At 35.1% G+C, this 13,433-nt stretch overlaps 2 protein-coding genes across 6 annotated transcripts in view; both read right to left on the bottom strand.

Annotated features, from left to right (window-relative positions):
- The window catches only part of LOC125050600 (T-lymphocyte activation antigen CD86-like), an 85,428-nt gene extending 84,941 nt beyond the window's left edge, over positions 1-487 (bottom strand). For 2 of the 4 annotated variants that reach the window (XM_047650538.1, XM_047650541.1), the window contains exon 1: positions 228-487. The gene's annotated coding sequence lies outside the window, so the exon portion shown is untranslated. The remainder of the gene's footprint in view (positions 1-227) is intronic. The other 2 variants (XM_047650540.1, XM_047650539.1) reach the window with 2 other exon arrangements.
- Positions 488-7,260: 6,773 nt separating this feature from the next.
- Positions 7,261-9,977, bottom strand: LOC125050704 (bile salt-activated lipase-like). Of its 2 annotated transcripts, XM_047650711.1 has the most exons (5): positions 9,927-9,965; positions 9,540-9,703; positions 8,270-9,319; positions 8,002-8,198; positions 7,261-7,840 (listed from the first exon to the last, which is right to left on the bottom strand). In XM_047650711.1, exons 2-5 carry the CDS (start codon positions 9,588-9,590, stop codon positions 7,666-7,668), a joined length of 1,473 nt encoding a protein of 490 aa, XP_047506667.1. In that variant the 5' UTR covers positions 9,591-9,703; positions 9,927-9,965; the 3' UTR covers positions 7,261-7,665. The 2 variants fall into 2 exon arrangements, with proteins under 2 accessions (XP_047506667.1, XP_047506666.1); XM_047650710.1 differs by having other exon boundaries at positions 9,540-9,977.
- Between the last annotated feature and the right edge of the window lie 3,456 nt (positions 9,978-13,433).

The raw sequence follows: 13,433 nt of genomic DNA, 5'->3' as shown, positions 1-13,433 counted from the left end.
TTTACTCATTGTGAAACGGCTTCCGCAATTAATGCCGTCGGAAAATTAAGTTGTTGTCAAGTGAGTGAGAACGGGAAACTTAATATAACAGAGCTTTTGAAATATTTTACGTACTTCCTTTAGCCCACCGCAGTTAAACACAATTATAACGTGCACAAAGATTTAAGCTTTTCTTTTAAATAAAAAATTGTTAAATATATATTTTATATGAAATGGGCTAGACTTACGTAAACATCATTATTTTAGCTATTAGAGTTTCCTAATGAGAGCACTCACACGTCAATTTCAAGTGCACTCACCGAGCGAATCGAGTGTTGTTAACTGCTAAAGAACTGCCGCCGAGTCCTAATTGCTGTCACCCACAACACTCAGTTAACACTTGTATCACGAGTTAAGTCAGTATCACTTGCACAATCCACTGATAGCGCGGACTCGTGTTGATAACGCTGGGGCGGCTCGAGCAGGCAAACGGGCGGCCAGCGCGGCGTGAGCGAGCGGACTGCTGCCTGCGCACGCCTCGACCCGGCCGGCCCCGCGCCCCTTGCCATTTATTCTTCACATGAAAAATCAAATCAGACCCTTATCTGATATTATTTTAATATAATTTATATTTATATTCGGACGTAAATGACATTCAGGTTCTATCTATTTTACATATAAAATAGAATAAACGTTAATCAAAAATGAGTATTTTGGCAAGATATCGCCTTACTACATGGAGCAATTTCACACAAACGTCATCGATTTATATAAGAATTGAATAATATAAGAAAATCAAACATTCTGCAACGAATAGAAGACCAACTTTTATAAATCATTATCGTGTATATTTTTTCTCTTTAAATAAAAATTTGCGTTTTTAATATAAATTTGAATACGTAAAATAATAAAATAATTTGCATATTAAGGAAGACAACGAAAGGTTTAAAACCTGTAAAGATGCCATACCTTGGGGTATCTGGGTGGTATTGGGGTGTAATTAGGTAAATTAGTGCCATTATCTGGCATCGCCGTCCGCATCACTCGTGCTCGGCGAGATATCTCTGCGAATGGTCCTCAATGATCACCTCAAGTCCTAAGTCTCGGTGATTAGTCACCGGCGTGTGTCGGATGCCCCGGAGGTAGGGGGGAGGGTAGAGGAGGGTGCAAACGACGCAGTTAGCCTGAGTAATACCCGCCTCGTGCCGCGGTTACCATCGGCACCTAATTTATAACGTTTTGAATCGAATGCTTATGTAAATTCCCGCAAAGGTAGATCCCGAAGAATTTCTTTCTCATCTCAACACTCTTGAACATCAAACGATTTCGTCGTTCAAAGAGCTTTTTTTCTTATTTTCACACATTATTCCGGCCCCTCCACGCTGGAAGTAACGTTTTTATTTACTTCACAAGTTTCACCGTTTAAACACGACTCTATTTACTCCTACATGAAAGAGGCAACGCCTTTGTTCTAGTACGATTAATACGTACTAGAACACGTTTACATTTACAAGACATTATCAATACAAATAAGATATAAAAAATCAGCCCACTTATTCGGACTATTTTCAATATTAGAACTATACCTGAATTTTTCATTACTTGACAAAAAGAATTCTCTTAATATAAGAATAAGTCAAGTGCTACAAATGTTAGATATCTAACGCTGTAGCTCGTTACGGTGTAGCGCTACGCCGTAGAAGTCCACTGCAGTCCAAAGAAAACCATCACGACAAATGCTTGCAGCTTATCATAGATTCTTCTTTCAGACTGGAAATAATATTCTACTGTAAACTATAATAACAATTAAGGTAATTTTACGGAGCCATTATATACTTTCGCTTGGAGTGTATTTAACTAAATCAAATTTGAACGTTATTGTTTAGTTGTAAAGTTTAAAATGGATCAAGGTGGCTTCTCCAATTCACACCTATTCCAGCTATCGGCCTTCTTTTGTTCCTAATGCTCATTACGTATTCTCTCTCCTGGATCCAGATATAAATTTTATAGGTTTTATTGGAGGTCACGTCTATTGTGAACGTTCGTTTGTTTCAGTGAGGTATAGATAATCGGAGACTGTTTAATGTGTGAGGTTTTAAAAATAAACGAGAAAAAAGTTAATAATTATTCAATAATATGCATCTGTAGTTAGTAGTAGCAATAATACTTTAATCACATATTATCTTTGAAAAAAGTTTAAAATAATGTACTAGTAATGCCCTGTAGTGTCATCCGCTTTAGTTTGAGACCTGCTTTAGACGTTATAAATGCATGCATATTGCTTAATCATTATTTTGTTGTGAATACATTTTAAACATCTAAGAACATTTGCCGAAAGACTTCTTTGTCGTTGTGAAATGCTAATATTTCGATTTTAAAATAAGAATATTGTATTAAATATGTAGGGTTATTGAAAAGTGTAAATAAACCGATGATTCATTCGTACGAGTAACATGATAAATAGCTATTATTTTAGATAGTGGTCAAGAACTATTAGAGTATTCTTAGATTTCTGAATAGAATTAGCATTTGATCCGGTATCTATGCCAATCCTTTAAGCAAAATTTGAAAGAGCCGCGTGAGGCATTGCAATTGTTAACTAATTTACTTAACAGTCAGTAAATTAGCTATCACATTTAGTAATAGCCTTTCCTTCCGCTTTCCCTTTAATATTGATGTTTATCGGAAGACTATATAATAAAAGTAGTGTGAAAAAAACAGCAACCCAAAAGGAAGTATTAACAGAAACATCTTCGCAAAAACTTTATTTAATATTGCCGAATTCATATTTGCTAAAGGATTGTCGATAAATATATTTATTATTACTTTTAGTTCGGGCCATCATCTCGTAAAATTATTGCGTTCTACAGAACAAACAAACTGTTCAGCTTAAAAAAAACAATTTGCAAGTGCCAGATCTTCTTTTCATTTCATTACATTTTTCTACAGAATGTAGTTCTGTGGCATTATTAATAACTGTAAAAATACTAAATCGTTAAATAATTTAAGTAACAGATGTCTGTATTAATACCAGTATATTGATAAGTTGTTTAAAAAATGGTTCATGTGTCACGTAATAGTGCGTATAACCCGACGTGTTTAGAGGCAACCCGCACGTGTTCGGCGCCATTGTCTTTTACTACGCCATACAGCCTTCTATTGAAAGTAAATTGATCCATTTATTTTTAAATCCATTGTGATTGAAACCCAATGTCCACTATGCAACACATCAAACCAGACTTAATAAACCCATTGACGTTCAAGCAGGTTTATCAATATATCCGAATGATTTATTTAAAAATCAAAAGCAAATAAGAAATTAAGATGAGAGAGAAGAACTTCACATGTAATTATTGACTAAGATACAATGGATTCTGCAATTTGGCTTAGATTAAAATTATATTTTGTGCTGCAACTAAACATTTTAGAAAATCATAATAAAGTGTTTGTATGAAAGCGTGTTCAGGCAGTCAACGGCAAATGAACGCATTTTCTGCGACTACTTTTATCTTCACAATTGCTACATAAAAGGCTTTGCTGATTTTGTTCAACACTTTGTTTACCGTTACTAGATTTTTGATACGTGACATGGAAAGAGTTGATGTAAAAAGCCAATAAGGTTTTTTTTAAATACCATCTGTAGTAACACCTTTTTAAATCGAAATACTTAAATCAATGGAAAAGAACACAGATTTGAGTAATATTATTATTTCTTACAATGCGGGGGGCTCGTTAAACCCACCTGCCATAAAGTGCATTATTAACTTCAGCACATGAATATGTAGATGTCTCTGAGCGCAGTTTGGGGGCAGGTGTGCAACGTTTAGTTTTTGTCTCACCACAGTTCTCTCGTCTAGACCATACCTATTCCAAACTTTTGCAACCAACCAGCAAAATTAGTATTCCAGTCGTGTCCCTATGTTACGTGTAATTGTGGACCTCAGTGATGTCAAACGTATTAAATTCACAAACTAAAGGGCCGACGTAAAATTTTCCCTTCTAGCGGTTCATTTGAAAAATCCAAATCCGAAATTTCACGTAGAGAACAATGTCATAGCAGCAGCCTCTAGTAAAATGTTAGTAGAGTAGTTAACACAACTTTACACTTAACAAGAGTAAATCAAATTAATACCCCGAAAAGATCCCAAATAGCTTGACTGCATTATTCTGATATTAGGAGTTTCTCCTGAATTAAACAGCGATAAATAAAGTTGCGCCTGCGGTCCGGTTCAAAGTTATTTAATATCGGCGACAAGACGACCTCTCACACCGCTCTGCGCGACTGTACCCGTAGTTTGCATGTTAATCGGATGCAGGTTCGATCACCCGTCACCGACTCAGTTTTAAACATAGAGTATTTACATTTTCGTTGTTAGATATAGCTTATATCTGTTTTAATCTACCACGGATCGGTCGCGGTTCGATATCTGTCTGGTCGATCTGGCGGCGGAGGACTTTTTTTTTATAATATAAAGTCAGATATATGCTGTCGCTGACTTTTTTGTAGGTATTATCAAACTTTACAACTTTTATCTAGAACTCAATCATTTATCTTTAATAGTACACTCACAAATAACGTGGCTTTTTATTTGAAAATTCATTTTCAGATCTACAGCCTGACCAACTTGTCTCTTCGCAATATTAGGATAGATATTTATAGGACATTCGGACAAATAGCAGAGTCAATAATATTTGTGTAGCTTTAAAGCAGCTGGCATGTAAAGCGCAGCTGTCCACACTCTAGGAGCCGGCTCGATGACACACGCCGTACGGGCAATAACATTTATTCAATACCAACACGTCTGCAAAGATACAATATATTGAACGCAAGCAGAAATGTTTAGTATTATAATATGCAATGTCATAATGAAAATGGTGAATAATTAATTTGATTCAAATACGAATCACTTAGTCTGTGTTTTCGAGTATTTATATGTTGTATTATTAAGAATAATTATGACAAGGTAATGCATCACCAATTAAATAAAGCAGCGATAGCAATATATTTTTTATAAATTTCACGTTATAGTAAAAATTATTATAACGTATATTTTAAGACACGTCTTTTTCTTTCTTCGTCATTCTTCTGGTGATGAAAATCTCTTACATATTATATTATTTTTTGTATATATGCTACATATATATCAATTCGTTTAGTACAACATAAAGACCAAAGGCCTTGGGTTCGTTTTAAGATAGTTTAAACAGTATCGGGGCGTGTAGTTGTAATAGTTAAAGTTGTTCTGAGCGAAGTTATTTAATAACTACTGCATAATCCGACTCCGCCTGCCCAGTTTTAATCTCTGGCTTTAACCTCGGCTACGAACGAAACGACATTCTTTAAATAGCTTCAACTTTTACATTTCTTAATTTGCTTTTAATTATGAATCTTGTAAATTATTTCAGATTTTAACACGTTCACTGCGTAACAGGCCGATATCAGCCTGCCGCGGTATTTCCGCTGGTGCGGACGAACAAATCTATGTCCCTCTCGCTGGTGCGTAACGATTATCTCAGGTGTTTGTAAAAATTCGACAGGGACAAATATATATTTCATCTTGTGGTCAAAATTGTAGGTTTTCCCCATCAAAACATAACGGCAGGCTTTTATCGACCTACCACGCACTGACGCTGCTTTGCATCCGCTGAGTGCGGCAGTGGGCCTATTTCAGCCCGCCCTCCCAACAGGCAGCTGGCGACCCGATACCGCACTGAGCGCGCGCCCGGCTAGTTAGTGTTGTGCTATCTAACTGATCTAACGTAGCGTTCGATATAATCAACGATGGCAATACAAGAAAAATACAAATTTAGGAAAATAGAGTAATTCGCCTTGCAGTTATTGACAGTGATAGTGACAGCAGTGAAGAAATATTTTCCACTAAGAAAAATAAAAAGTATTTCTGTTTCCAAGACAGGCATACATAAGTAATAAAATACATTTTTCAGTTCCTTTACGATAATTCTGTTTTATTTTCGATATTTCTCTGTCCCATCACTACTAAAAATATATTCTAGTGCGGTTCAGGTCGATATCGGCCTGCCGTTTTTCCTGCTTTATTTCTCATTTCCTGTTTGCCAGATCCCGGGGCGAATCAAACCTAAGGAAGTTGGGTTCAAGGTCATTCTAACAATATAAAAAAAAAACGAATACATTATGTTTCCACAAAGTTAGAGCAATTTAATCTATCCTAGTACTGTTGGGTCTAGAAAGACCTGCCACGCACCGGCGGAAATATCATTGGGGGCGCATTTTGGCTCGCCGCCGCACCTGATGAAAAATTATGATTTTACTTGCCGCAGTGAACGTGTTAATTACTTTGCTTTAAAAAATGTGAATGAAATCATTAAAAGCTAAATGACGTCCGCGACTTCGTCTGTGTTAAATTGGGGAAGAAGATTGCGTATGGCTCTTAGGGACCGTTGAGAACCTAAACAGCAAGCTACATCATTCACTATAATATATTCTAAATCCTCAGTATGAAAAAGTCACCTGCTTAATATTATATTCTATCTAGATACCTATTCGGGTGCCCTATTTATATAAAAAGCTACATTCGGACAAACTGTGTTAATGATGTGAAATTATAAAAACCTAATTAGACATTAAGTTTGATAAATTAAAGGGACTTGAACGTAATAGTCTTCTTCATAAGATATTTTTATTTTAAACTACTTACTTTACCAATTTTAAAACTAGCCAGTAAATGTCTGCCTGTACTGTATCTTTTTAAATAAGGTATTAATTTAAATTAATTAATTATTAGTGCATTTTGTAATTTTCAAATTTCATAATTTAATTTATTGTAATTAAATTTATATAAACTTCAGTTTGAAGTTCACTTCAGCGCCCAATGCACTGAATGAACTTATGTCTAAATACAAGATAAGCAGATAATACAAAGCAATTTGAGTCCAGACTCATTTCAGACGTAAATGCACATTGAAAATACGTTCATCCCGTCCGTCTGCCCGTCAAATTGAGACATATTGAACTTAGGAGGGGGCGGGACGTCACGCGACTAATGAATATTTTATCACGTTAGCGGGAATCGAAGCCGCATTCGCAAACGTTTATCGATATTTATGACAGCAGCGAGGGCGCGAGGGAGCCTCTGGCACCTCACGACAAAGAGGCCTCAGCTTAAGATGCAACCTTTTGCACCTTATGCAACTTATCAGTGTAAACCTTTTAAATGATTCGTTATTTATTATTGTATTTAAAATATTTTCTATTATTTTGGAAATATATTTAACATATTGTTTCATTTACAACGTTAAAACTACTGTGTTGCATGCAAATGCTTAGGTTTGCAGGGTTGACTGGAAGATTTAAATACCTAAACTTTTGAGTGGATAGGGAACAGTTTTCTTCCCCAAGGATAAATAAAATGATTATCACATGGCGGAGGGCTGTCGTTCATTTCACGGCTCTTGACTCACTCGAAGGAATGCAGCGCTGACTTGCAATTTGAATAATTTACAATTATCTGTCACGTAGGGGATGAGCCTAGTACACGTTTACTTTAAATCATATTACGTATTGAGTTATTTCATATAATTATATAATCTTTATTAATGGGATATCAAATTACATACTCTAGGTGATCTTTTTAATTCCTATTAGTAAACTTTTTTCAGAATTTAATTGATAGATAATATTTTTATATTTGTGTAAATTTTTTCCAATCAATACCTAATTCGCGTTGAATATTTCTCATAGAAACGTTTCCAAAAACGAATTCTTGAAACTAGCTCAGTTTCCATTTTGGTCTCTCGATCTATTTGAAGATATCGTCTACTGTCCCTCGATATTGGATACCATTTTTCAGGTAGAAGGTCAGTCGGAGAAGGCGTGGGATCACTAAAACAGTAAATGCAAGTGAAAATTGTGAATTGAAATGTAAGTAAACGCTCAAAACGTGAGTGACTGGGGATTGACTGCCTGATATGAAGCTGATTATTACTACGATCCCTTTAAATTAAATTAATTCCTAACAGCACAGTAAAGTATTTCCTACTGACCCGTACTTTGCGAAGTTTGTCCATAGTGTAGTAATTCGGTCCACCATAAGCTGGTCTTCCGAGGAGGTGTCTCCGAGGACAGTGGACGGGTAGATGTACCCGACCTCGTCCGCGTGCATGGCGCCCCCGGTGCTCAGATTATTGATAATTTGGTGTAAGTTTCTTCCTCCGTAATATGTAAATACGTAGTAGTAGATCTAGAAAAAATAATTTTTCATCGGTAATATTTATTAATTATATCGTTGTATGAAATTATAAAGTAAAGTACCTTATCAGAACCGTGGTTTAAAAATCTCTCCATTTGTCTAAGTAATGGGTAATTTAAAACGATGTCCGATGTGAAGTTCACGATATTTTCTCTGAGTTGGGAGCTCACTTTATTAACTTTATAGAATCGCTTTACTTCAGCTACACTAGTCTCCATTTCCGTTTCGTTTAAATGAAACGCTTTAGACAAAAACTCCTCAAACATGTCGTATGCGTCAAAGTAGGCATTGGGGAATTTAGCATAAACGAAGTTATATTCATCCTTTGTGTGTCCAATTAAAAATCGTCTGTTCTTAACTTTAGGCACCGTATTCAGTGAATAATCCGTAATTATGTTTTCCACACCTTCAAACCTTGGCTCGATACATGGAGTATACTGATATTGAATGCTCACAGATGCCTTTACGACATCTAAGGGATTCTTCTTTGCTAGAAATTTGAGAGCTTTATCGACGTCATCGGTTACATATCCTAACTTCCGAGCGATAATTGAGGGAAGAGTATTATTTGCAGGTAACACGCTAAATGGGAACAATGATGTTCCGCTCTGTAATATGGCTCGCTGGAACAGTTCATAAGGTTGAGTGTGAACTTGGTGGTCAACCGATATGGCTCCACTACTGTGTCCAAAAAGTGTGATCTTATTCACGTCACCGCCAAAATGTTCTATGTTATCTTTTATCCAGCGAATCGCAAGAGTCTGATCCTTTAACCCCGTATTTCCGGGAACTTCTCTCGTCCCTGGGCACAAAAAGCCATATGGGCCAAGTCTATAATTAAAGACTACATATATCACACCGTACCGCACTAGATGCTGCGGTCCATAGAGAGTGTTGTTGACGAATTTCCCGGCAAAGCCGAACATGAACCTGCCTCCAAAGATATAAACCATAACGGGAAGTTTTTTTTCCCCTCGTGGTACATAAATATTCAAGTTGAGGCAATCTAATGTACCACCAAAACTGTTTGATAAATCGTCAAGTTGAGGACAATTTTTAGTATTATCTGTGGCTTCAAAAACTCCATCGTATATTGTATACGGCTCTGCTACCTGTAAGAAGCAAAATTTCTAAAACTCTTCAGTTCGCTTCACTTCGATTACAGTACAATTATTATATTCAAAAAGAATAGTTATTTGCTGTTCTTCAATTAATTATTCGTACACAACATCGTGACTGATCTTAATAAAATTGACGTCTAGTGACTTTATAATATGACATGACATATAATATATTCCAATGTGCTATTATTGCCATACAAGTAACACTTACCCCGAAAGGATTCTCTGTTCTAACTTTCCCATACGGTATTCCGAAAAACATATCATAGTCACCATCTGAGGAGACCAGACCTCGCACCCAACCATTTTTCGTCAACACGAGAGGTCTGGTATAATGATGATAGGCTTTCTCCCAAACACACACCAAAATAGGAACTAAGAGAAATTTTAAAGTAAAAACACAGCTGTTTTCACTCAACATCGGAATCCACTCTACATTAAGAAATAAATAAAATACTAGCTGTTTCCTGCGTTTTTTAAAACAAAGATTAATTCTCGTTCATAAAAAAGACCTTTGCAAATAATGCATTATTTTAGAACAAAATTGATGATCACTTAAAAGGTTATAGGTATGAGTTAACCTTAAAATATACTATACCAAGGTAGTTCCTGCGATAGCTAGTTCAACTAAACAAATAAACTCATCATCTTTATAATACATATATGAAAATTATGTTTCATTTCATTATACCTAGTGTCACGACTTTCGCGGAGCACGGCGCCAATAAATGCATTATTAGAACGTAAAACGTGTATACAATATATTTATTTATTTTATGCGTTTTCAAATCAGATCTTTCACCAACAGAACCAATAATTAGAAAAAACATAAAATGCTACATTTGTATGAACATTTTTTAACGTGACAGTGTGGTTTATCTCAACATGCGTAAGAATGATGATTATAACAATAATTATTATTTTGTTTATTGCGACATCTTGCAAAGAAAACATATTTTTAAGAAATGCAATAGTTTCTAGTACTAGTCTTATCACATTGATAACACCAGTGCAGTGATTTCGCGTTTAAAATAAAATAATTAGTTAGTTATTGAAGATTTTAGGTACACCGGTAATTATACTAGTAATTCAGTGCGGTATCGATCCGTGGACTTACAACAAACAGCACAATCAGGTAATTACTCGCTCTTCACTGAGTTTTTAATTTCGATTGGAGTGATGGATGTACTCTACGAGGTAACATCTGGGAATTATTTGAAAATAATTTTATTAAACGAGAGGCTTCAACTCGAAAAATCCGTTATATTTTAAGTTGTTTTTCATTATCAATCATGCAAATGATCGTTTGGCTTAGTTTATGCGTAAATATAAAAGCGGTGTTATACATAGTATGTTAACTATTATTTTAAAAAAACATTTAATGATTTATTTTCTTTGTCTATTTAATTAATCTAATCCAAATGACAAGCAACTTCCAACTTAAAGCTACTATTAACATTTTCTAAAATTATGGCAATGGTGTGTTTATTATTCGCCATTGCTTTTTACTATAATATGTTATTTTAACAGACTATGCGAAGGTAAGACATTCGTAGATTAGATAAGAATGAAACACATTGGGAATAGCGGGATGATATAAATCTGGAGTAGAGATGAGGTGTCATCGGTAAGACGAATGTCCCGCCGACTTTGAACACATTCCGATACCGGTCTCCGATGATGTATTTGCTGAAAAGACGCGACGCTATCTCAAATGTTGTTAGCAAACTTTACAATAACTACATTTACTAGCTGTCACTACTAAAAAGTTACATTGTCTGCGTTTAAATAACGTTACGCTTTTTTTATTATTATTAAAATAGACTAAAGACAAGGAGTCACATGACCGAGGACAGCATCTACATAATGGCACAGGATAGTTAAGGATTACACCTGGAGAGAGATACAGACTTAGGTAGGTTATTGTCTAATATTACTTCTTATCTAACATTTTATTTTCTATGTGCACTTTGAAGTCAATTAATATTTTTTAAGGAATTTGTATATCATATCTTATCATATTAGTATAACCTTTTGCCTTATCGCTGGCACAAATGCCTTCCAATGACCATCCAGCGGCTTCCTTTGGCGAACACTGACTCCCACAGGTGGAAAACTTGGTGACTCTTTGACACTTCTCGCAATAACTTACTTCGAAAGAAGTTCAGAAACTCGGACATGACATCTTTGTAATTCAATGATTTTGTCCGTGTGGCTACAATAATGTTCTTATGGGACTGTTGTGGATGTAGGAGATGAGGATGATATGAGATTTAATTCATTCGAATTCCAAAATCGACGAATCCTATTATTACAAAGAGAATTAAGTATATTGATCAATAATTAATTTATTTTAATAAGGTTTTTAAACATGACAGAATCCTGGGTTGCAGAGCACAGAAGAGCAGAAGCACCAAGTTAAATATTAAATTCAGTGTCTTAGTTATAAATAGGAGTATTGAGGCGAAATTCCGCTCACGGCATGTAATGTTGCGAACACCTAACTGCTTTATGTCTGTCTAGACTCAAGCGCCTCGCGCCGTTGGGCACCATTCTCCATTGGTTTCGTGGACGTGGGATTTATTAACTTTTTATTAGGTTTTATTAACCAAGGAATCGATAAACATGGGCTCTAATATAAACAAATATTATTTTATTCGCACCATTTTCATGTTTTTAATATTAGTGAACTCAAATTCTTGATGAATGTTTTATTTCTAGAGAAAAGGTAAACTATTATTATTCTGAATTTCTATGAAAAACCCTTGAACCGAGTAGATTTCTTGGTATTATTTTTATTTTTTGATTTTCTTCCATCGGGAGATTATTTTTATTAATCAATATTTTTAATCTTATATTAATACAATACTTAATACTTAACAGAGTAGTACCCAAGAGACGGAAAGAGAAGCAGAGGAAGGCAGATGAGGAAAATAAAGGTCAATCCGAGGTGGTTTAGATGCATGGTGTCTGCAGTAGTGGGGGATCGCATTAGGCCTGCCCGTCGCGTCGCTCGCAGAGTCTACCGCCGCCTCCTTATTACAACTGTTTAAAGCTTCGCTTAAATTATTTGCGTATTTAAGAATATTCTATTATTATTTCAGTATTGAAAAAACATTTAAGATTAAATGGCTTGGTTAGAATCCATCACACAGTAACTGTGCTCAGACAATACATATAAAATATTATGATACGTACAAAGTTCTTTTTGCCGCGGAGTTTGACTTGAATTTGATGATAGCCAGGTGTATGCGATTTCCCGCTCACAGTCCATCTGTTTAAGAGAGGCAATGCATATACCTCGCATCTCGTTATTTATTTGAAATACTATTTTTAATAAACCACGTTTGCAAATGTAAAATTTTAATATGTTCTAAAAAGTTCAATAACCCTCAGTTCAATAAACAATCTTCTGCTAAATTTTTAGAACTTGTGTACATAACTGAAATTAGAGAAAATAAATGGAAATGTTAAAAAATCTATTAAAATATCAAACTAGATTTCATATTTTTTTGCAGTTGAAACTATGAGCCATGCAAAGGGCTGGAGTTGGAGCAAATCAACTATAAGTTCGTTTCGGAAAGCACGAAATGCTGATTATATTCTGATTACGTATCTTAAAAAAAATACAAGTATGGTACGTACACGTAAGTGAGTTATTTGAGTATTGCTTACAATGAGCATATTATATTAATTCTTACTAGAGACAAATTTATTTGGTACCTGAAGCGTCTCACAAAAACCCGCAAACGATGCGACGCCTCTGGCGGTGACAGCTCTGCGCTACTTCTGCGTTCGCAGGTATAAGATATAAGTGGGCACTTTTGATACTTAATCACTGCGTATCTTGTATACAATATGATGTATTAGTTAATAATTTAAAAAATACTGATTTCAAAACTAATAGTTCCATATATAACTAATAATTACTAATCTCCCTATATATAATATTTTATTATCCTAATTAGCTTTTCGCGGTAAGTTTAATACCATCCTCTAAGAAAATTAAAATGTTGTTTGGAAAGTCCTCGTCCCGACTCGTAGTAAAGTTTCCGATTTAAAAAAAACAAAAGTTTGAGTAGTGCACCCGTTATTATTTACAAAT

The sequence above is a fragment of the Pieris napi genome, chromosome 6, assembly GCF_905475465.1.
Source record: "Pieris napi chromosome 6, ilPieNapi1.2, whole genome shotgun sequence".
Lineage (NCBI taxonomy): Eukaryota > Metazoa > Arthropoda > Insecta > Lepidoptera > Pieridae > Pieris > Pieris napi.
The sequence above is the reverse complement of the archived record's forward strand: the minus strand, read 5'-3'. Positions and strand labels throughout refer to the sequence as shown.